Source organism: Cololabis saira, chromosome 7 (assembly GCF_033807715.1).
Source record: "Cololabis saira isolate AMF1-May2022 chromosome 7, fColSai1.1, whole genome shotgun sequence".
NCBI classification, from domain to species: domain Eukaryota; kingdom Metazoa; phylum Chordata; class Actinopteri; order Beloniformes; family Belonidae; genus Cololabis; species Cololabis saira.
In genome coordinates, this window is record NC_084593.1 from 15,356,891 (window position 1) to 15,379,292 (window position 22,402).

General features: G+C 38.2%; 1 protein-coding gene across 6 annotated transcripts in view; it reads right to left on the reverse strand.

Annotated features, from left to right (window-relative positions):
• Positions 1-22,402, reverse strand: part of fam13b (family with sequence similarity 13 member B) — a 76,003-nt gene that overhangs the window by 42,784 nt on the left and 10,817 nt on the right. For all 6 annotated transcript variants that reach the window (XM_061724866.1, XM_061724868.1, XM_061724864.1 and 3 more), the window contains exons 2-6: positions 13,662-13,814; positions 10,288-10,506; positions 4,470-4,682; positions 3,069-3,246; positions 2,824-2,968 (exon numbers count right to left, since the gene is read on the reverse strand). In XM_061724866.1, the coding sequence (XP_061580850.1) occupies positions 2,824-2,968; positions 3,069-3,246; positions 4,470-4,682; positions 10,288-10,453 (702 nt within the window). In that variant the 5' untranslated portion in view covers positions 10,454-10,506; positions 13,662-13,814. The remainder of the gene's footprint in view (positions 1-2,823; positions 2,969-3,068; positions 3,247-4,469; positions 4,683-10,287; positions 10,507-13,661; positions 13,815-22,402) is intronic.

Consider the following 22,402-nt stretch of genomic DNA (forward strand, 5'->3'; position numbering starts at 1 on the left):
GTCATCTGCGGTCTGATTCAGTCACCTAAGAGCTAACTGCCACCAACGTTTGTTCAACATGCACAGCGCTGAGATTAAGTGGCCAAAGATAATTAAGCTGATGACTTCTGTTTTCTCAAGAGAATAGCCAACAGTGGCTCCAGAAAACACAAAAAAACACAACCTAATTAAAACGAGGGTATGCTTTATAAGCTCTCCATGTTTTCTTCACAGAGAGCATCCAAAGAACTTTGTGCCGAGAAGCCAACGCTGACTCTGAAACAGCCCCGTCTTTGTGCTGAGTTATGCTAAAAATGCCATGGCCTATGCAAGTACACAAAGGATGAAATTCCATACTCTTATCTGGGAATGAGAACAGATCTTTGTTAATTTATCGTACTTTTTGGGGAAATCAGACCAGTATGAAGTTTCTACAAACAAAGAAGCAAAAACAACAACCATGTGGAATAATTGTAGCATCAACAAGCCACGGCACAGCCTTGCTCACATATAAACAATAATTCAATTCCATTTAGTCAATAAACATCTCAAATCCTGCTTAGTTTTCCTCCCTGTCAGAATCCTGCCAGTTTCAATGTGTTTCAGAGTCAACCCAAGTGAAACATGAGATCAATCTTTTTGGCACCTCTGTTAAAAACTGCTCTTTCAACTATTACAAAGCATCAGGTTTTTTTTTTGTTACTCTTTATTCTGTAACCCAGTTTAACGCCATGTACGTGTGTGTCTCCTATGAAAAGCAGGTGTGTGTGTGGGAGATAATCCTCTTCATGAGGGTTTGCTCACACAGAGCCTTGCAGGGACTGGAGGAGTGAGTTGCACGGTTACATCATCAGCCGTTTCTTTTCTTGTCCTCATCCCCAGCCTCACCGCCTCTACCTCCTTCTCATCATTTTGTTCTTCCTCTTTTCTCCCAGGAATTTTTCTCATTTCTCCTCCTCACCTTTCTTTCTGACTGCTCTCCCTCTCTTTATTCCCTCCTCCTTCTCCAAACCAACCACTTTTTTCACCCTCTCTTTTCCAAAAGAACCAAGGATCGACACACACATGTCCTTATAGAGAATGTGACAGGTAGGTGAATCCTGAAAACAGAGACTTTCAATACAAAAATTAAAAAAGGAAAAGTATGAGTTGTACAAGCCAGAGCTCCAAGAAAGTTTTGTTGGTTCTTAGATAAAGTAAAGATTCAGATAGTGATCATTTCAAGGCCTATGATTATAAAAGTACCACGGTTGGAACAAAGGTTCCTACAGTAGTGCACGAAAATAGAAACTATCTTGTGGGTGAACAAAAGATAAGAACTGAAAATAAACAAAGTAATAAAATGGTTAAATGCTTAGAATAGGTGTCCTACTGGCCACCTGGCCAGATTTCTAGTGGCTGCACTTTACTTCTTCATTTAACCGTTATCTTTACAGCCTCCCTGAAGTGTTTAACAATGTACCCTGAAATGTGACAGGAATTAATAACATAGCGTGCAAGACACAGATCAAGGGTTGTCTCGTAGTCATTTTGTTTCTGTATGTATTATCATGATAATGAAACAATGTAATCACGCCACAGTAACAATCAACGTTAACTGTGACTTTCTTGTGTTTTTTTCAGGTTTTTTCAGGACACTAAAAACAATCTTAATGGATCAGAGTTTATGTAATGCACATGTATAACACGTCTGAGTGTTTGGGTGGTTTTAATTCAAGGAAACCCTAACTATTCTAAGTTAGTGTCTGATGTAAAGTGGCTAATTCGTCCCTCTGATGGGAATCTGTTTGATTGTTGGTAAAGGATGAAAGTTTTGCTCTTAGGTAGAAGATGAAGTCATGTGATCCCTGTAAATGTGTAACTTAAATATCCTTCACAGGAGCCAAAACAAAAGAGTGTGTAAATAATAAACGAGAGTTTTTATTGTTTGATTACTTCGACTAATGATTTATGAAATAAAAAAAATGTGAAGTACCTCATTGAATGCTCTTACTCGCCCCAAACAAATTCTTTACAAAGGGGAAACATGAAATTTTCATTGTTGGGATATTTTTTAAATATTAGAGAGGTGTAAATGTTTTAGATTTTACAGAACCATGCTGTTGTTAAATGATGTGTGGAGTAATAACACAAGCTGTTACAATGTGTTTGTCAACATGTTTAGCCTCAGGTAAATCTTCCACACGCATTGCTCTTTTACCAAAAGCAATTTGCTGGGATTTTAAAAATGTTAACTTTCACTTTTCCTTAAGCGTTGTGTCTGTAGCCTCAGTGTGAGAAGCCAGAAACAGCATTCCACAGTGAATTATGACAGATCTTCTGATTTTACTTTAGGAATGCTGGCCATTAATTCCTCCATGTTTTTATTTTCTATCCAAAGGACTTTACTAAATGTGCTCATTGTTTTAAGTTGTGCCGTTGTATTCCTCGTGTGTGTTCTATGTTTTCATTGTTGAGCTTTCAGCAAGAAAGATGAAGTTAAAAGACACCAAAGTCAAACAGAAATGTCATAGACAGTGATTATGTCGATATGTGTGGAAAATCAAAGGAGAGGACGGTAGCCATGGTGGAGTGGACTGAGTGGAAAGTGAAATATCGGTGTATTATAGGACATGTGTGGACTAGAGACCAAACATTGGAATAAGACAAAATATTGCACCACATCTGTGAAATATGACCTTTCTATGGCAGCCTAAAGATATTTCCCCAAAAATAGGCAAAAGAATAATTCAATAATGAAATTGTTTGTGTAACAACTGGTATGGATTTATGTTATTCATGTCAAAACCAGAGTCAGCTCAAGAAGATAAAAAAGTTAAGAAAGGAAAAAGAAACGCAGTGAACCTGTTCATTGAGGGAGCTGTAGTCGTTGGTGGTGGAGACGTCGTCGTCCTCTGAGTCAAACAGGCCGTCCTGATTGTCCAACAGCTCCGCCAGGACTCTGCTGACTGACTCTTGGTCCCGAAAGTCTTCTCCTTCAGTCGACAGACTGCGGATGGGAGACGACAAAAAATGTCACATCTTGGTTACACACTGTTCTCCATTAGTTAGCAAAACTTAATATGGCAACTTGTCGTTGTTAATCTTACTGGAAGATGTCTGGTCCAAAGACGGCGGCTAGCGTCCCAACATTCCAGCTCTCCTGCTGAAATGATGCCACACTGGCCAGGAAGCGACACAGGAAACGCAGGAGGCCGTAGTTCAACTGGGGAAGCTGCTGCAGCAGGTACTTCAAATTTCTATTTAGCTCTTCTTCATTGCTGTAATCTGTTTATAGAAGCAGTAAACAGGACAATTGTAGATTATTTGTGAGGGAAAAGAGTGTGGGCTTATAATTATCAGCATCCAGGGGAGTAACTGGACAGTGTCAGTGACTTAGATACATTATAAACTCAACAGTTTATCAGCTGGAAACTCCCGGCCAATCCGTTTGAACTCAGGAAGGATTCTGCATGAAATGTGAAACATATTTAAGAACAAAGAAAAGGAGACCCACTTTCCTTGGACCCAAACTTTCAATAAATTTATAATGGTCCCATTCACCACTTGCACCCTTGACTGCACTGAATGCTGCTGCAAACCCATTTTCATTTATGAACAGATACTTTGGAGCAAATAATGAATTACAAAGTTCTCTCTGTTCCTTCACAGATGACCTTAAGACTCTTATCAGGAGAAGATATACAAACTTATACAATATGCAAAATCCTCTGAGACTGAAAAGGTGAAATGACGTAAAAGAAGGGAAAGGAATAAGAAACAGATCCTTTAAATAGTAGTGTTGTGTAATTATACATAGAATATAATAACATTCAAAACAAAAAGGAAGTCATGGGGTTTCCACAAGCCCCTCGGCTGGAAATGGAAACGTTATCATTACAGGAGGATCAGAACAGAATGTCTAAGGCACAAAGTGGAGCAAAAGAGGACGAGAACAAAACAAAACAGACATGGAATCAAAACAAATGCGGAAATAAGAGTTTCGTGAAAATTAGACACTGTCCATAAAAACATCTCTAATTCAAACTCTTAATTTAATAGAGGGTGAAGAATGTGACTGTGTTTCATATTACTTTAGCCAGGAATAATAATGGATTAAATTCACACGATCATATTCTATGGGGTTTGTTTAATCTAAAATGTCCCCCTCAAAATAGTCTCAGCTGAAAGAATAAGTACCGACAGATAACAGTTAAGAGAAACAAATGTAACGCAATCAACATTGTGAATGAAAAAATAATGCTGATAGAAATACATTATGAATGAAAGAATCAGATGTTTGAATAACAATGTGTCCAGTAGATTTCAGAGGGGAGTAGAAAAGTGTGTTTACATATTCAGTTTTTGTACATGTAAATGTAACCACCGGAATCTTCCTCGAAGCAAAAGAAAAACAAATGCTGCAAGTTTATCGTTTAAGGGCGGGATAAGTACGTATATGAAGAAGAAATGCATGAAGCCATGGAAGAGAGTAGCGGTTCGTTACACACCTTGGTGCAGCTGCAGGATGTGTCCTTGTATGGCTGTTGGGATGACGGGCTCAGGAAGCTCCTGCAAAAAGAGCCGGAGCAAACTGACCGCTGATGCCAAATCCGCCTCCTTCTCTAACTCCACCTCCTCGCCGCTGTCGTACCGCTGACGCAGCCAATCCACACGCTCGGCGTTGCCATTTACCAGGAAGAGTCCCTCCAAATCCAGATGACCTAACATCAGAGACACCAGCAGTTATTTCCATGTGGACTTCTGAATCAACTAGGGGTGGGACGATACGGGTGACTCACGATTCAATACTGTATGCGGCCCACGATAACGATAATATCACGATACACGATATCTACGATATATTGTAAGAAATTTCATCAACGATATATCACGATATATGTGACTGAAAAAGAAAAAAATACCCATAAAAAGGAAAACGTCTGTAGTTATGCATTTATTCAATGCCAAAACTTCATACAATGTACAAAGAAAGTGCATTTGTTTAGAGCCTCACTGCCTCCTAGGCTTGTAAATGTAAACTCTGTACAGCTGGAGAAATTAAAGTGCATGAGCATTAATAGCATGTTTTACATAAACCAGGACAGTGAACAGCTTTGTTTCTAATACCGAAAAGTCAGTAAGCAACTTCATTTTGCACAGTACCTCACTGCCACCTAGTCTTGTAAATGTAAACACTGTACAGCTGGACAAATTGAATTTCATGAACAATAGTGCGGTGACAACCGCGTAAATCCATTATGTGTGTTGTAATAAAATATTGATATTTGCCGTCACTTTATCGATTTTTTTATTGCGACAGAGAGCGCAACAATATATTGCAATATAGATTTTTTTCCCCACCACTAGAATCAACTACCTTAAACGCATTCTGTCTGTCCAACATGATTACAAATGTTATTTCTGCAGTGAATATTTTTGGTTTGTTTACCAGCAGAGAATTAGCTTGAAATAAACTGGTAAGGGAAGAAGGAACCAACTCAATTCTGCAACTCTGCTGCTGTCACTGCTGCTCTTATATAAGCAGTATCAGTCCTGAATCTCGATCATCCTGTTCCCATATTCGAAGAAAATATTTGCAGAAGTACCAAGATAAACGTAGTGGCATCTGAACAGACATGCATTTTCAGATGGAAACACTGCGCTCATCTTTATAAAGGTGAAAAAAACCAACAGAAGCAGCATCACACAGTTACCAGTAAAGCAATTATCACCCCTGTGTTTGACAACTTCACTGAGTGATACTAGTGAAAGCATCTGCCAGTCCCATCATCTCAAATATGATCATGTTTCTCTTTCTTACATAACATGCTATCCACCCATCTCTAGTGTTTAGTGTTGGTGTTTTGTTCGGCATTTTTTTGCACGACTACTTGGATGTGGTCCAGACGAAGATTGACATCTAGATCATGTCTCAAAGCCCTGATCTTCTTTCAACATCTGCTTTAAATAGATTAGTGTCCAAACGCCTTGAACAGACTTGATCGTCCACCATTTTATTTAGTTTTTTTTTCCCCACTAACATGAGGTAAAACCCTGTGTCAGCCACATCATACAATTTACCAAAACAGTAGGTTCCTTTCAAAGCTTTGGTCTGATATGTATTAACATTTTTTCAGTTTTTGATCATTGTCAGTGTTAATAAAACCTTTTTTTCCAATATTCATAACATTAATGGAAATATCCAATTTGTTGAATTAAAAGAAAACACCAGAATGCTGCATGAATGCCATGATGACATTGAATGCAACACAGTCAACATAACTACAACTCTGGAACTGTATTTTAAGTTATCCATTCAGACACAATACAGACTTGATGACATGACGTCTGATTATTGGAAAGCCCTGCACGCCTGAAAGGACTTCAATATTTTTAACACGACAGGGAAAAAAAATAAATTCAGGCACCAGCCTGAAAACAAGAGCATTTAAGGCCTTGTCACTGGCTGAATAACTTCCTGACAGCCAGCAGCGCTCTAATTAATGCTCCAGCAGAGACCCGGGAGGATTACAGGCTCATTACATAACTTCACACAGTCGGACTGGGTCACTCAAAATACCAATCTGCTCTAGACCTTACAAGTGTGGATTTAAGACACATTTGCTTCCTATAGATTGAAAATATGTCCACTAATTTGTAAGGTTTATAAGAAACTGCCTTTATGTTTTAACTGACAGAACAGACGAGACGACAAAAGACTGAGAAAACAACCGCTTTCTATTGTTTAACCTATAAATTAAATGTACACAGAGCCGCAGAGCTGTCTGGATGTGGTGTGTGTGTGTGTGTGTGTGTGTGTGTGTGTGTGTGTGTGTGTGTGTGTGGGCTGGGCGTGGCTCAGGAGCTGGCTGCTGCACACCTGTTCCTGATCATGATTAGCAGCACATAAACCCTAGACCTTGCTGTGCTGCTTCCAGATTCTAACCACTTTTTAAACAATCGGCCCCTGGCCTTTTGTTTTGTTTTGTTTTTGAGAACTGAAATGCTCTAGTTTCATCTCTCCAAGCTCACCAGTGTTTTCTCTTTTCATCCCTAGCTCTCGTGCCGTGGTTTCTCCAGCCTCACTGCCCCCCAGCGCTGCCACGTGTCTGCTCCCTGCTCCATCAGAGCCTCGGCTCGCTGCCCCGCCAGCCCAGAGTCACTAACTGCCCTCCTCACCAGCCCACCAGTGCTGATTGGCTCCCCCAGTCCCCCTGCCTGGATCGTCAAAATAAATCAATCTTCACCTCCCGACTTCTGCCTCAGCCTCTAGGCCCAAATCTAAGCCCACACATCACACTAGAACAACCATCCAACACTTTTGTCCTTTTATAGAGGGAATGTGCATGACGTCACAGATGCGACTTCACAGCGGGTTTCGCCCACTGAGTGGCAGAAAGACTGAGTGGCAGAAAGACTGAGTGGCAGCGTAAACTTTCAGTTTGAGCAACTCGAAAACATCTCAAATGGGAAAGAGCTGTTGTGCGATCAACTGTACTCAAAAATTTAGCAAGAAATCGGAGTTATCGTTTTACAGACTGCCGAAAAATAAGCTTAAGAGAGACAAATGGATCGCTGCAATTTGCAGAAACAACTGGATTTCAGGCACCGAAACGTGGATTTGCGGTTCCCATTTTGTATCAGGTAATGTTGGATTTTTGGGTAGCTAACGTTAAACGGTCAAATCATAAAGTTCGGTGTCCTCATTTTTCTTTACTTTCATTTCGCCAACAAATCCTGCCTTGAAGTCGGACCAAGTGTCAAGACTTTTGTATGCCTTCAAGCTTTGCTTCGTGTATTTCCCCGGCGTAGAAATTAAGTACATATAAATATCAGGAAACTCGATTCTTGGCCAAATATTAATGTCCATGGACCACTGGTTCTTGGGGTAACTGTACGGGTCACTGTCAAGTCCAACTGCCTTTAATTTAAGCCCATAATCGGCTGTTATCCCGTCTTCTCCACTAGTTGCAGCCATTTTTGCCACTCAGTGCGAGTAAGGGTCCAGTGGGAAAGTGACGTCATTATATACCCTCTATATGAAGATATACATGTTCTCTGTGTACATGATGTTTGTTTGAAAGCTAAAAATCTGATTATCCTTCAAATGGATGAGTATCAGCATGGTCAGTTTCTTGAAATTGTACAAAAAAATACTAGTAACAGCCTTTAATGGTCAGGTGTTTAGTTGTCAATGATTCTTCCTTTAACACTTTGGCAAATCACAATTGTTTTGTTAACTTTTCATGAATGCTGTCTGATGTATGAAGCAATTTTATGACCATTAAAGAAAGTGCCTTAAAGGCATTTGTTTTCCCCAACCTCTTTCAGACGGTAAGAAACACTGAACAGAAGAAAATGTAAGCGAAAGCCAAAATTAGTTAATTATAGGATCCCGGACTGGCCAGACAGTTTCAGATTTGGTACATTCTTTCCACATGCAATTATGAGCGAGGATTGTGCAATCAAAAACCTTGCACAAACTTTCTACCAGCATGCCAGTAGAAAGTAACCCTAATATGATGAAAATTGGCAGGAATTGGTAGGTTTAATTCATGAGTTTGAAAGGAATTAAGAGTTTTTGATCCACACTGTACGGTTCTTGAGGCTTGAGCCAAAACACAAATCTTATTCTATCGCCACCCAGACGTCTGCCAAGGTTTCAGGGATCGTCAAAGGGTCCTGAATCTATGCACCAGAATTGGCGTTGGTACATTGTCACACTTCCGCTGCCCTGACACTTTTAGTACAGAAAAAAGGACATGGGTATTATTATTATTATTATTATTATTATTATTATTATTAATTAATGCATCATATTAATCCTAAAATAACAAGATGGTTTCCAGAAGCTTTGCTGCTTGGACTCCTTAATAAATCACATTTATTTAATGGATTTGGACTTGCACAAACAGTAGATTAGCAATCCTAGGATTGTCTGGTTAGGTGTTTGGCAGAATGTTTGTGAGTTTCATAAGTGAAAGGTACTGATGGTGTTTTCAAACATCCTTCAACAGATGCTCTGAGAGGCTTGGGGGGAAATAACCTGGGGGGATACGGGATTGACCCTCACCGTTATGTCAGAGGAGCTGCTGTTGGCAGCTGTTAACAGTTATGTACTTAAGAAGAAAGCTGACGGCAGAGCTTCTCTGCTGATGTCAAATTTCATCTTCCAAACTGGATCTGTGCTATCGACATATTTCGGTCTATCGTGACGCAGAACTGGGCACCTTAGGTCAACAGCTATTAGTACAGTACATGTATACCGCCGGGACTTATCGGCCTGGTATGCGCCTTCTTCCCCTCTGAGGTCCGGAGCCGGAGCCCTGGTTACTCCAGTTCACAGCTTATTGCAACGGGTCACTGACCTCTTACTGCTAGAGTGCCAGGCAACGTAACTGTGGGACTTACCGAACTGAGATGCAATATTTCTAATTCCTGTGGAATTACATTCATCACACACACTCACGAGTTAAAATACAATGGTACTAAAGCCCTACAACAGGAATCAGATGGTGATAATACGGGGGTCAAAGAAAAATGGGAATTGGAAGTAAACATTACAATAACCGATGACCAATGGGAGGAAACATTTAAAGCAGGACATAGATTGACTAATAGCCCTTATGGAGGGAATTTGACTGGAAGGTGAAGATGTGGTACTTTGTCATCACATCAAAATACAGCAACATGTCTGAGCTGTGGTGGAGAGGATGTGGTCTGATTGGGGACTTTACACATATATTTTGGGAACTGCCCAAAGCTCACTGGTTTCTGGAAGTAAGTTGAGTTAGAGATTAAACAGATTCTGCATGTTGATTTTACTATGGAGGCCTAGTCATACTAGCTATACTTCCGGATGATGTGATGGAGAGAGATCTGGCTTCTCTACTGAGAATTCTGCTTTTTGTGGGCAAAAAGGATAAAGGATAAGACATGTGTATGTGATGGAGAAAATTACAGCAAGATTGAGGCTAAAACCTTACCAGTTCATTGATCGCTGGTCGCTAGTAACAGAAGCATTAACAAAGCTATGAACACCTCCTGTTAACCTTTTTATTTTATATTTCTTTTTCTCTCTTGTCTTTAATTTTTGGTTTATTATTATTTATTTGTTTTCATGTCTTTCATTTCATTGTACACGATTGCACCTGTTCTGTTAGTATCTGTTAATATGGATAAAGAGTGTATTAATCTGTTTGTGTTCAATAAAAAATAAGTAAAAAAAATAAAAATAGAACAACACACACGTGTGGATGAACATATTTTAAATGAAGAGTTAATCGGTTAAACTGCTGCAAAAGCTAGTGAAGTGCACGTGCTCACCGTGCTCCTCGATGTAGTCCACGATTTGTTTCACCAGTGCTGGAACCTCATGGCCGCTGACTGGGTGAGTCCGTGTCACCTCCTCCAGAGGAACGCCAAAAACTCGTGTTGTGTTGGCTGAGCTCCCGCCCTCGTTGCCTGGCAACAGAGACACGCTCTTCCTCATTGCCTCCGCCTCCGCCTCCTTCTCCTCCTCACCACAACGCCGCCAAGACCTCACTTATTACGAGAGGGGGGGGAAAAAGGGAGAGAGACTTATTCATCACAAGAGAGGTGAAACGCTTCCTAAAATTACAGTCTCAGTGACAAATGAAGCTGACATTTTAACCCAATGAGTGGAGGAAAACACAATCATGTGTGAAGGATGTAGACGAAGATTTAATCTTCATGAATGTTCTGAATCCTGTGAGTGACTGAAGATGATGCAGGGAGATGAATCCTCTTCATAAAAGTAGTTACACCAGCTCAAAGAAGACAAAATCATTTTACCCCCACCGCTCCATTTCAAATGTTTATAAAACTAGTGAAAGGCTCCACATAGGTCACATAGACCCTGTTCACACCTCGCACTAAAATGCATCCTGGGAAAACTGATCACAAGTGACCGACGTTAATGAAAGGTCTGAACACATTCCAAGAACGGTTCAGATCTAATCACTCAGGAGGAACTTCAAGGTGGTCTGGGATGCTCATGTCCGCCGTGTCTGAGCATGAACGCCCCCAGGATGGATTCAGTGACCACCCAATCATTTAAAAGTCACAGATTTGATTCCTCTTCATGTTTGTGGATTCATGAATCTTTCCTTGTACAGTAGGTCTATACACACTGTACTAACTAGGGGTGGGGATCAATTCAAATGTCAAGAATTGATTCAGAATCGATTATAGAGATTTGATTCGATTCGATTCCGATATTGATTTGGGTTAGTGTTATCAAAACTGTTTTTTTGAGCTGTTGCATGAATTATATGACTGTAGTTATGTAACATATTAATGCTAGTATTATATTGAGATTCAACAGCAAGTATTGTCAGCTAATGATGCTGTAAGGACCAATCAGCTCCCAGAATGCTGATATAACTGCTTTCAGAAACATTGTGTGGGTCAGAATTACCAAACAGATCCAGGGCAGCAAACAGAGGCTGCATGAAATTGGTTTTATTTTTTCCCCACATTCCGTTTAAATTTTTTTCCATTTTCGGTCTATTTCGGTTTTTAATTTTTGAGAATTTGGTTTTTAGCATTTTATGCAAATGTAACCCCAAGACAGTATATAAAGTAATGAAATATAGACAATTTATAACTAAGTTCTAACTGAAAAATGTAATGTTTTCATACCTTTAAACATATTTAAAGGTAAAAAAATGGTACCAGTTATTCTCGTGTCCAACAAAACATTCCTTTTTTGGGCAAAAACCAAAAAAATAACAAAAGTTGTAATGATGAAAAAAAAAAAAAAAAAAAAAATATCTCTGGACATACGAATCGATTTTTAGGAATTAATATGAGAATCGGAAAATCGATTTTTTCAACACAGGCCTAGTACTAACCCTGTTTGTGGTAGATCTTCTTTGTCTTGTTACCTTTTTGGTTATTTTTTCCCCCTACAAGTTAAGTTTGATATACCTAGATGCTACTTTTGGCAAATGAAAACAACCAGATTCAAAATGAATGTGACATTTTTTAAATCCAATATAATCCATGTCTGTACATAGTGTTGATGTTATATAACAAATGCAAAATATTTATTTGCATATAGGGCGGGAAAGTAAGATCTGATCACTCGTGACGCATTTAGGGACCTGGTGTGTCTTACTGCCACGTGTGAACACATGTGCTCAGCACTGACCGTCCCCGAGACAAATGGGACGGCCACAGACTGACTCCCATGGACGATCACATTAACAGGCATGTTTTTGTTTTATAAGAGGAAAACAAAATACCCAGAGAAAACCCACGCAAGAACAAGGAGGACATGCAAACTCGGTTATTATAACCGTTGCATGTTGCGCTACAGAAATGTGGTATGTTTGCAGTAATTGTAAATAATTGTTTCATAGGGACCAGTAAAAGTGCCATAAAACAATATAAAACAGAAGCCACAGCTAATTGTGAATGTGGACCAAAAATCTAAAAACAATGTTTTAATAAAGTGACACATTGACAATTGGAAGTTTGTTTTTTTCAAAAACACAAATATATGAATGATCTTGAAGAAAGAGGCTTATATAACAAGTATCATGTCAATGGAATCATGGCAAATGGATCTGCAGCAGGTATTTGTTGCCCATGACTTCAATGATAAGTGCTTGGTGACTAATCTGAACGCAGTGTCAGAAAGTATAGAGTCCAGTCATCGGAGAGGGGACAAAATGTTTATCTGTTATATCGTCTTTTTTTCCTCTAATAATACAAATCTTTAATCTTTCTACAAATTACAAGCACATACATACATATATTATTTTAGTGTCAAAGATAAAATGCTCAGATGCTTCATAGATGTGCAGGTTCGATAAGTAATCCGTTTGTCTTATCTTGTGCAAGTTACATCATTTTACAGAGAATACACAAAGCGTGAGGGTGATGCTCACAAAAAGACAAACATAGACATGCGCTTAATACGAGGCTGTCAAATCTGGGGGTTTTCCTGATGAGAAAGAAGCCGTTCCTGTTTGCAGAACCCAGCTGCTCACTCCTAAACCTACTTCCATCTTTCTAAAACCAGTTTGTGCCTGCTCTCATTATTGGCTGGTCCTTAACTTGGCATGCCCAGACATGTCAGCTAATGACCAAACTGAGGGAGTTTGTTTTCTTTACTCCTTCACTTTACACACTGTAGATAACTTGTGAGTCGCAACTTATTTATGCTTTAACCGAGTGTGAAGATGTGTAAAACAACAGTTGTTTGACTATTTTCAGTATCGAGAACTGATATTCTGAAGCTTGTTACTAAAGATTTGGGTATATTTTGGCTTTAGTGAGCCAATATGTCATTTACCATATCCATTATTACTGATTTTACTGTCTTTTGTGATCTTTGAAAAGGTGCAACAGTCTAAAATATATCCAACAGAATGATTCTCCACTGCCAGAGTGAAGTTTTATTTACGTGCCTTTTAGGAAACCCAACAACAGTGTGGTGGATCCGACCGCAAATAAACAGGCTAGTTGATTGCATGAGGAGCATGCGTCAACAAAACAAGTGAGCCAACAAAAACAAAACTTCATGGATGCAGGTCTATATGTAAATAACTGTGTGTGTGTGTGTGTGTGTGTGTGTGTGTGTGTGTGTGTGTGTGTGTGTGTGTGTGTGTGTGTGTGTGTGTGTGTGTGTGTGTGTGTGTGTGTGTGTGTGTGTGTGTGTGTGTACTCACCGTGTAGCAGTGAAAGTGTGTCCGGTCCTCTCCTCCCCTAGCCAGTTAACCGCTGAACCATCTACGGTTGCTTCAGGTTGTGGCAGAAGATCAGCCGGTAGTTCCTCATTGACAGACCGCTAATCCTTCTTGCAGGATTCCTTGCTAGCTTCACTGAGGAGCGACGAAGAAAGGCGATGAAGAAAGACATAGTAGGGGAAAAAAAGAAAACAGGGTGAGGACTGATATGATGGCAAGTAGAGAGACTGCTAAAGAAATTAACAAAAATAAAGTAATAATCTCAGATATGTCAATAAAACACATCTCTTTAACTTCAATGAATCAGTATTTTAAAATGGTACCTTATACTGTGTTTACATGCACTTAGACACGGACTTGTTTCCATTTCAATCCACTTCTGTAACAAACTAAAAACTATTTCTCTAACTGGCAAAGGGGAGAATTCTTTAAATATAATTCATTTACGACTAATTGTTTCCAAAATCAGATATTTATTTAATTTTTAATGGCCCTCTGGTTCCCTTTTGGGGACCAGTGTGAACAAAAAGTGCATGAGCATGAGGGTGTGTGTTGTATTTGTGCATAAACAAATCAGTTGTTACACTCCCTAGTGCTCTCTTTTTCTCGTTCTGTGATGATGTGCATCATCGAGTTTGGAACCTGTTGAGCTGCACGTTTAGGTCACTGCACTTATTCTATTGACTTGAAAAAGCAACGATCAATTCAATATTTATTTAATTGCTTTAACTGCACATTCAGGAGGCGTTTATGACCAATCCAAGTCTTCCTCTGCAACTCCTGCTGTTGTATTCGTTGGTCACATTAAACTTCATTCTAAGGCTCTTCGATTTGTTCATGACCAAAGTTTTGTTTCTTGTAAAGCTGCAGTTTTGTTTTGTAGACAGTTGTAAGTTACAGTTCTGTAATATGCCAATTTATGGCGTTGTTGGTTCTGAGGGTGAGGAGCTGGATGCCATCCAGTGTCATTCTGTTACATCAGACCTGATGGGACCGTATGACGACGTACCCTTGGAGTCGGGTTATTGTGGGGTAGGGGTGTAACGATACACTAATCTCACGATACGGTACGATACACGATATTGAGGTCACGATAACGATACGATACGATATTATAGCAGTATTTTTTAACAACCTTGAATGAGGAATATATAACTGGAAAAAAATGTCTTTTATTTGAAAGACACATAATACAAAACAATGCTGTGCGTTTGCCCTATTGTTACAGTTTGTAATGCTTTATAACTGTTTAAGTTTTAAAGAGAAAGCCAGGCCAACCATTTTCCACAAACTGAACTAAAAGTAAATGTCAGGTTTGCATTATGCATCTTCAGTTTCATATAATAAAAATATTTTGCCACAAACTGAATAGTTTCTCTCATGTATGATTTGACTTTTTTCTTTTCCAGAAATTTAACAACTAAAATTGAATAAATAAATACAAGTAAATAAATGCATACAATTTTACATCATAAAAAGATTTATTCCTGCTCACCTTATAAGTGTAAGAGGAGATTAATTTTTGTTAAGAAGGTTATTTTGGTAATTCAGGGTTCAGTATTTTGTAAATATATTCTTTATATTCTGTAAATCAGGGACTATAATTACACTAGTCAGTATATCAGTTGTTAGTATGTTTTAGATTGGGCGGAGTGATACAGCACTAGGTGCTGTATTGATGTTCTGAAATCCTACGCTGTTGAGCGGACATTGAAGTACACGCAAACTCACGCAGAAGTTGTCTCCGTGTTTATCCTACTCACGACCCCAAAAAGGTTTAATTTAATAAGGTAAGGCTTAACTCTACACCAGACTTACATCAGTAAAGGTTCAGAGCTCAAAACAGGACCGCAAAACGGGACTACTTTCTCCTGAGCGGAGGAAGATTTTGGTCCGCGCAGCCGCGGCCGCGGTCGGATGCGCGTTTCTAGTCAACACAATAGATTAATATTAATAACATAATATCGCGATACACTTTGTCACCTCCACGACACGTATCGTGACGTTTTTGTATCGCGAAATTTCGTGGCACGATATATTGTTACACCCCTATTGTGGGGGCAGCTAAACATCCCACCCCATGTTAGTTAATGTAAAAAGGATAGGCGACACGCCAAATTAGAGTAATAAATACAAGGTATCTGGCAAAGAAAAAGGGGCTAAGGTAATACATGCTTTAAAACATTTCTACGCTGCCAAGAACACATTTTGTTCAGGTTTTTGAGGAGTGAACCTGTGATATTTTTGCAAAAAGTTATCATACCATCTCATTTCATACAAACCCTCTGTGTTTCCTATTCTCAACACCCGTTAAGTGTTTGCTAGCCAAAAAAAGAGACAAAAAGCATTAAAAAAAATCTAATTTTATAGTTAACTTTATTTCAATAAGCAAAAGACAACAAAATTGTCTCTGTGGCTTGCTTAAGCTGCTGAATGCTGCGGGTAACAGATAATCACACACTAGCATCTGGACACAGGTAAGAGCACTTCTTCTTTACAACAGTCAAGCACAAACCCTTCTGCATCTTGGACAACAGAAAAGCACCTGTGTTTGAACAGGTAAAGCTGATAAATGCCTACCCATAGTATACTGCTCCCATCAGGACATGTGCAAACAAGAGCGTTTTAATGACATTACTGTTGCATGGACAGATGTGCAAAGATAAAAACAATAAAAATGGAGAATAGCAATTCAACATTCCTTTATAATTACATTATATGGGGTCAACAAAACATGCTATTATCCAGCATGTCAGGAAACACTTAAGTCTTTTTAAATAAAATTAAATGATTCTGTAATCCACTTCTGTACTTCTATTTTCTTCGTCGTGTTTTGGTTTCTTCCCGTCTCTCTTATCCTTGCGTCTCCTCTTTGAGGGTTGAAATTTGTGGTTGCACAGCAGTCTGCTTAAGCCCTGAATACAGTAATCAACCTCGGCTGCAAAGCCTGGTCAGTGTGTCTCACAGGTCTGCACATTCCCGTGCAACTACTGGCACTTCAAGGTGCGATTGTGACTTCTCACATGCTGTAACTTTGTTTTGCATGTGACCATGTTTATTTAAGCAGGCCAGTCATCTGAGACAAAAACAAGATGAGCTACAGTACAACAATCCAGGCGTGCATGTGACTGTTTTTGTTGTGGGTGAAGAGTAAAACTATTATTCGGGACATCCTTTGGCTTAGCTGGATGACATGGAAACACTGCCTTTTTCTTTTTTTATGCGTAAAAGCTTAACAGTGTCTGAGTATATTTAGGCCCATTTATTTGATTTGTCAATAAAGACAATGATCTTTTTACTAGAACATTTCTAAAAGCTTTATTGCCTTTATTTGCCATAAAAAATTATGACAGCAAGTTGGATAAGATCAATAATGTTCCATGTGGTTACAAACACTTTATTTTGAGGACAACTGGAATATATATGTATTATTACTCCCTCTTTTTTCTTCCATCCTATTTATATTTCACAAGGCATTTAAGCTACTTAGATTGCATCACTTCAAAGTCAGGAGGAGAAGTGACAGAAATCGCCATTACAGGTTAATACTAAGATAAGAAGCTTGCGGTAAATATTTTTTGGCCCTCTGCACTTCTTGCATTAAAACATTTACAACTTTGCACTTTTTTTTGTAATCTCTTAAAAGCATCTATTTTTATGTGTAGAGTTAGATAACTTTATGAGCAATATCCAAGGTTCTCTACAAATATTATTTCATGTCACAAAGGCACAGTTTTGAAAAATGGCCAGAAAAAAATAACATCCTATGCCTTTGAGTGTTTTGTTTAATGTAGTTTTGCAGAAAAACGCTTCTTTGGATTTTATGCAGGCAGACAGAGAAGGTATCAGATGGACGGACTAAGCCTTAATAATAAATTAACTGTTTAAACTTTTGGTATATACAAATCCAAAATCCCTGTCAAAACTTTTCCTAGTACATTAAATGTTTTATCAGGTTTTGTGGGTCAGTGAAGATCCAGACTTTTCATTTTTAGATTAGCCATGTTTATTTTTAACCAGCTTGGCATAACATCTTAATCTATGCCAATTGTGTATATGAGAAGTAATGTCTATGGGGCTTCTACACACAACTGCATTAACAGTTTTTAATAGATTTATGTAACATTGGATTTATTCAGATGGATTATTTTTGCGCTTGTCTTTATGACATACTGCACATTCTGGAATTTAAGTCTTATTTACGAGCCTTTTTATTTGATATGCGCACCAAACACCGATCAGAAGAAGAAAAAAAACCCAAACAAGCTTAATAAAGGTGGGCTTTAGGTGTCTAATGTCTGCCAAGGATAATATATGAGATAGACATTCTTCAGCCTCTACCCTTTTAACAACTAACTCAACTGCCACTTTTAGCGCGTAAGCCTCTTCAAAAGCTAAAGAAAATCCCACCATTTCTGATGAAATTCTTGTTCTGGGTTAAAGCCATGACTAGTGAAACTCAAAGCGGTTCCACAATCCAGATGCTTTTGTTCTCAGCAAACTAAGCGGATATAAAAACCTTTCCGACAATATATTGTTGAATAATAATGATTATTACCCTGGCAGAGCGAGGATCTAAATAGTACCGTTCCAGTGGGTGGCAGTAACAGGCTCAACACCCTGAAGCATTATCAGGTTCAGGGACAGACAGGGATTAGACAACTTAGTATTCCTGAAACAGGGCCTAGTCTGCCATGAACACTTCAACTAAAAAGGCCTGTGCAGCAAAGAAGCAGTCAAAAAAGTTCACCTACATGTCTTTTATCCCAGATATACATTTGAAAAACTCCTGCTCAACAATGAGGGACATTGTTAGGAGTAAAACTGTGGCAAAGTGCTCAAGGAGAGAAAAAGGAATGATGAATACAACAGTGAAGGCCGGGAGGGAAACTGGCCAGTCACCAACATAAAAACCACAGCTTTACAAAGAGAGACAAAGCTAAACAATAAGATGCTAAAAAAAAAGCCTTGAGGACACTTGTTACAATGAAGATGTATTATGTTTCCAGATAAAGCACATCCATTCCAAAAGCAGTATATTGAATTAACTTTAGGCACTTGGTTTTACCTTTATTGATCACATTTGGCCATCTGAGCTAAACTTTAATATAAGAAGCAGTGCTCCTATCTGAACATAGATTTTAGCTCTGATCCTACTAATGTTGTCAAACCTTAACATTTCTACTTTCAAATAGTATTTATTACAGCATAAAAGTCTAACCTGAACCAATTTCCATCCTGTAGAAATCAAGCACAAGAACTGTAAAGACTAAGCATCCTGATGTGATGTCTGAGTTTGAAGATGCGAGGGGGATGAAGAGACAACTGGAATCTGTCAAAATCAGTTTTTCCATTTACAGCTCTACTCACAGAAAAGCTGGCAGCTCATGTAAATAAGCCAACGCTGTATCAGATTTCCGTTTGTTTCTAATAGCGGCACCTGCCCACACTCAGGAATGGAAACCTGAACAGCACACAGCTTTTAACGGAAAGGTCAAAGGTTCAACGCTTACAAAACAACAAACAAGAACAGTTGAAAAGCTCAAATTTCAATTGTCGTCAGTAAATTTAGCTTAGATCATCCAATACACTACGATTTGGTAATGAGCCTCATTCCACCTAAATGAATTAATACCCAAGAGAAAATATTCACATAGCATACTTAATAAGTCAGCAAATTACTTGGAACTTGCATCATGCAAGTAAGGAATCAAACTTCTTAAATGTTGTACTTTTCTTTCTTTTCTTTTTTTTATAAACCATGAATGATTTAATTACCATGATCAAATTATCATGATCAGCCAAAACCAAGAAATACCGCAACCCGGTTCTGGATAAGCGGTGGAAAATGGATGAGGAGTCTACAAAGCCCTAAGGATAATATTATATAACAATGTTCTCAAAGCAAAGCTGTCAGGATGGCAACATTTCAATCTCTATACATATACCCAGAAAATATTCAGAACATGACTCATTTTTAATACTATGGAGGGTTGGTGGATGAATTCAGATAAGTAATACGTTTAGAAGATCTTTACTTTTTCCTCTTTTCCAATAGTATATTTCCATTATATATGGCCTTCAGGCCTTGTGAAAAGGTTTCTTGTCTCTTTCAAACCTGGATCACCTGTTGATTGCATATCTAATCATTTGAAAATGGCCACTATCACAAAAGGGAGTCTTTAAAATCGAGGTTCTTTTGAAAAACTGATATAATTCAAAGGAATAAGTACAGTAAGACTGACAGTAATCTGTTTATTGAGCAGGTAGATGACAGCCTACATGGTTTTAACAGCCCCCCCCGCCCAAGGCAAACCATCTCTCATCATAACACACATGTTCATGAAAGCAAAGTATGGGAGCATTTTGCATGAACGTAATTAAGGCTCCTCAATATATAGAAACTTCATCATTATCACGTTATCGAGTCATAATACAAAAATAACGTACACACACACGCAAACCGTCGCACACCATATATGTATATATATTATATGTATATATATATATATATATATATATATATATATATATATATATATATATATATATTAGCGCAATGCATTCACATCTGAATATCAGTAATATTCATGGCCAATAAGATGAACATTCACTGCATGAAGATGTTTTATGAAAATGCAATGTAACCAGGTTGGTTCATTGCTATTATAGCCATTATTTTCTTAAAAAAAAAAAAAAAAAAAACATGTTTCAGAATTAGAAGTAATGCATTCAATTTCTTTCTTTTTTCTTTTATTCTTTCCGGTGCCTAAAGAGGCTATTCACCATCTGGGGTCTATTTAATCAGCCAAGCAGAAAGAACATTAACACCATATCTTTAGATCTTATATATCTATTGCGAGCAATGCAATTTTCAACAAAGATAACGCATTTTTCTAATAATTATAAACAATTTTTGAAAAACCAACTAATTGAAAACAATAGTCTACTATTGATTTCAATAGATTAGTCAACTACCAAAATAATAAGTATCAAAGTTTCTGAAACTTGGATGATTTGCACAAATTCAAACAAACAAAACAAAAAGAATTTAAAGAATGCCTGCAAAAGGAAGTCAGTGGATTAAAGGTCTAACAATGACAAATTACAAATAAGGACAGACAGGAACGAGCAGAACTTTACCCTGTGGCTTGTAGTTCCATAAAAACACCGGGATGAAAATGCATGCCTGGTATTTTCCCTGTGTGTACACTGTTGTGACCTTTACACAGCACATAACTTCCTTGTACTCTGCAGTGTGAGCATAGAATTTAGGCGCAAACAGCCACCCAAACGCTCTTGTGACAAACACACCGTACGGAGAGATATAAAATCTCGTCCATCAATCACTGGCCATGTGACTAAGATCCTCATCTGAAATGTCACAAGAGTAATGAGCAACATGTCACTGTCAGCTACTGTAATAGATTCACAAGCATCCCATTAGATGTCACGCTATTCTGGTTCACCTTATAAACAAGCAATAAAATAAAAACAAATACAAAGCTGCCACAAGAAGCAAGTAGCTGATAATGTAGACAACAATTTGTCACATCACAGAAGAGTAACATTTCCACTACTATCTGGCCAGTTAGCTACTCAGGATGTTTACATTGCTTTGCAAGACCCTGCATAACAGGACAACTATCAATAACAAAGGACAACTATCAATAACTGGCCTAAACCGATGTTAGAGTATTGTGTTGATCTCAGAGGCTCCAGTGTTTTTAGCTCTTCTCCACTATAGACAGTTGTTTCAGTCTGCTGTAAACGAAACATTAATACATGGTAGCATATGAAGGCGTGAGTCTGCAGCGCCGCAGCAAAGAGGAAATGTAACATCTATTAATATCCACCGTACACAAATATACACACCCATGCAGTGGAGAAGTTGACCTAAAGCCTACTTGAACACATTTTAAATTGTCTGCCATTCGCAACAATGCCTCTTGTTTGATCTGTAGCAGTTAGTCAGAGTTGAGGAGGAATAACAATCCTGCGTCTACGGCCATGAGAAAGTAAAACTAAATGGACACTGTACTTAAAATCAAATTAAACTGAGTCTCTAATGTAGTCTTTGCATTTAATTGTGGAAACACCACATAAAAGGGAAATACATTTCCAAAATGTTCCCTTTATGACGTCTGCGGATATCAACAGCAGAAACGAACAAATGTACATTACTTACATTTTCCCTTATAAATTACTACATAAAATGTGATTTCATATTTTTATATTTAAAAAATGTCCTCCCCAAAATATAATAAAAAATAAAGTCAAATAAAAACAGAGCAGCTCTGTGCTCAAAGCCTAACGTATTTACAAGTCATATAATGTCGTCTTGCCAAACAGAAAGCTTGATAGACATAAGCATAATGAGAAGAAAAGGAACAAATACATGGTCTCATAGACAAATTGCAACCCAGTTAGAGCAACTACTTCTCCATTTTAATTCCAGAAAATAATTAGGCGATAAATAGGCACTATTGGTATGAATTCAGTTAATTATTAATAGAAGACAAGGTCACTAAAAATCTAAACTTTTAATATGACCTCCAGTAAAAACAATTTCAGTTTCGATCAGCACTGCTGTGCAGATATGAAATGGTGGTTTTATTTCTTAGAGCCAGAAAGCACCAGGTTAAATCTGACAAAAACCACATGGATGCACAAAAACAGTCCAATGAAAAAGTGGTAACAGAAAGAATAATAGAAAATTGTAA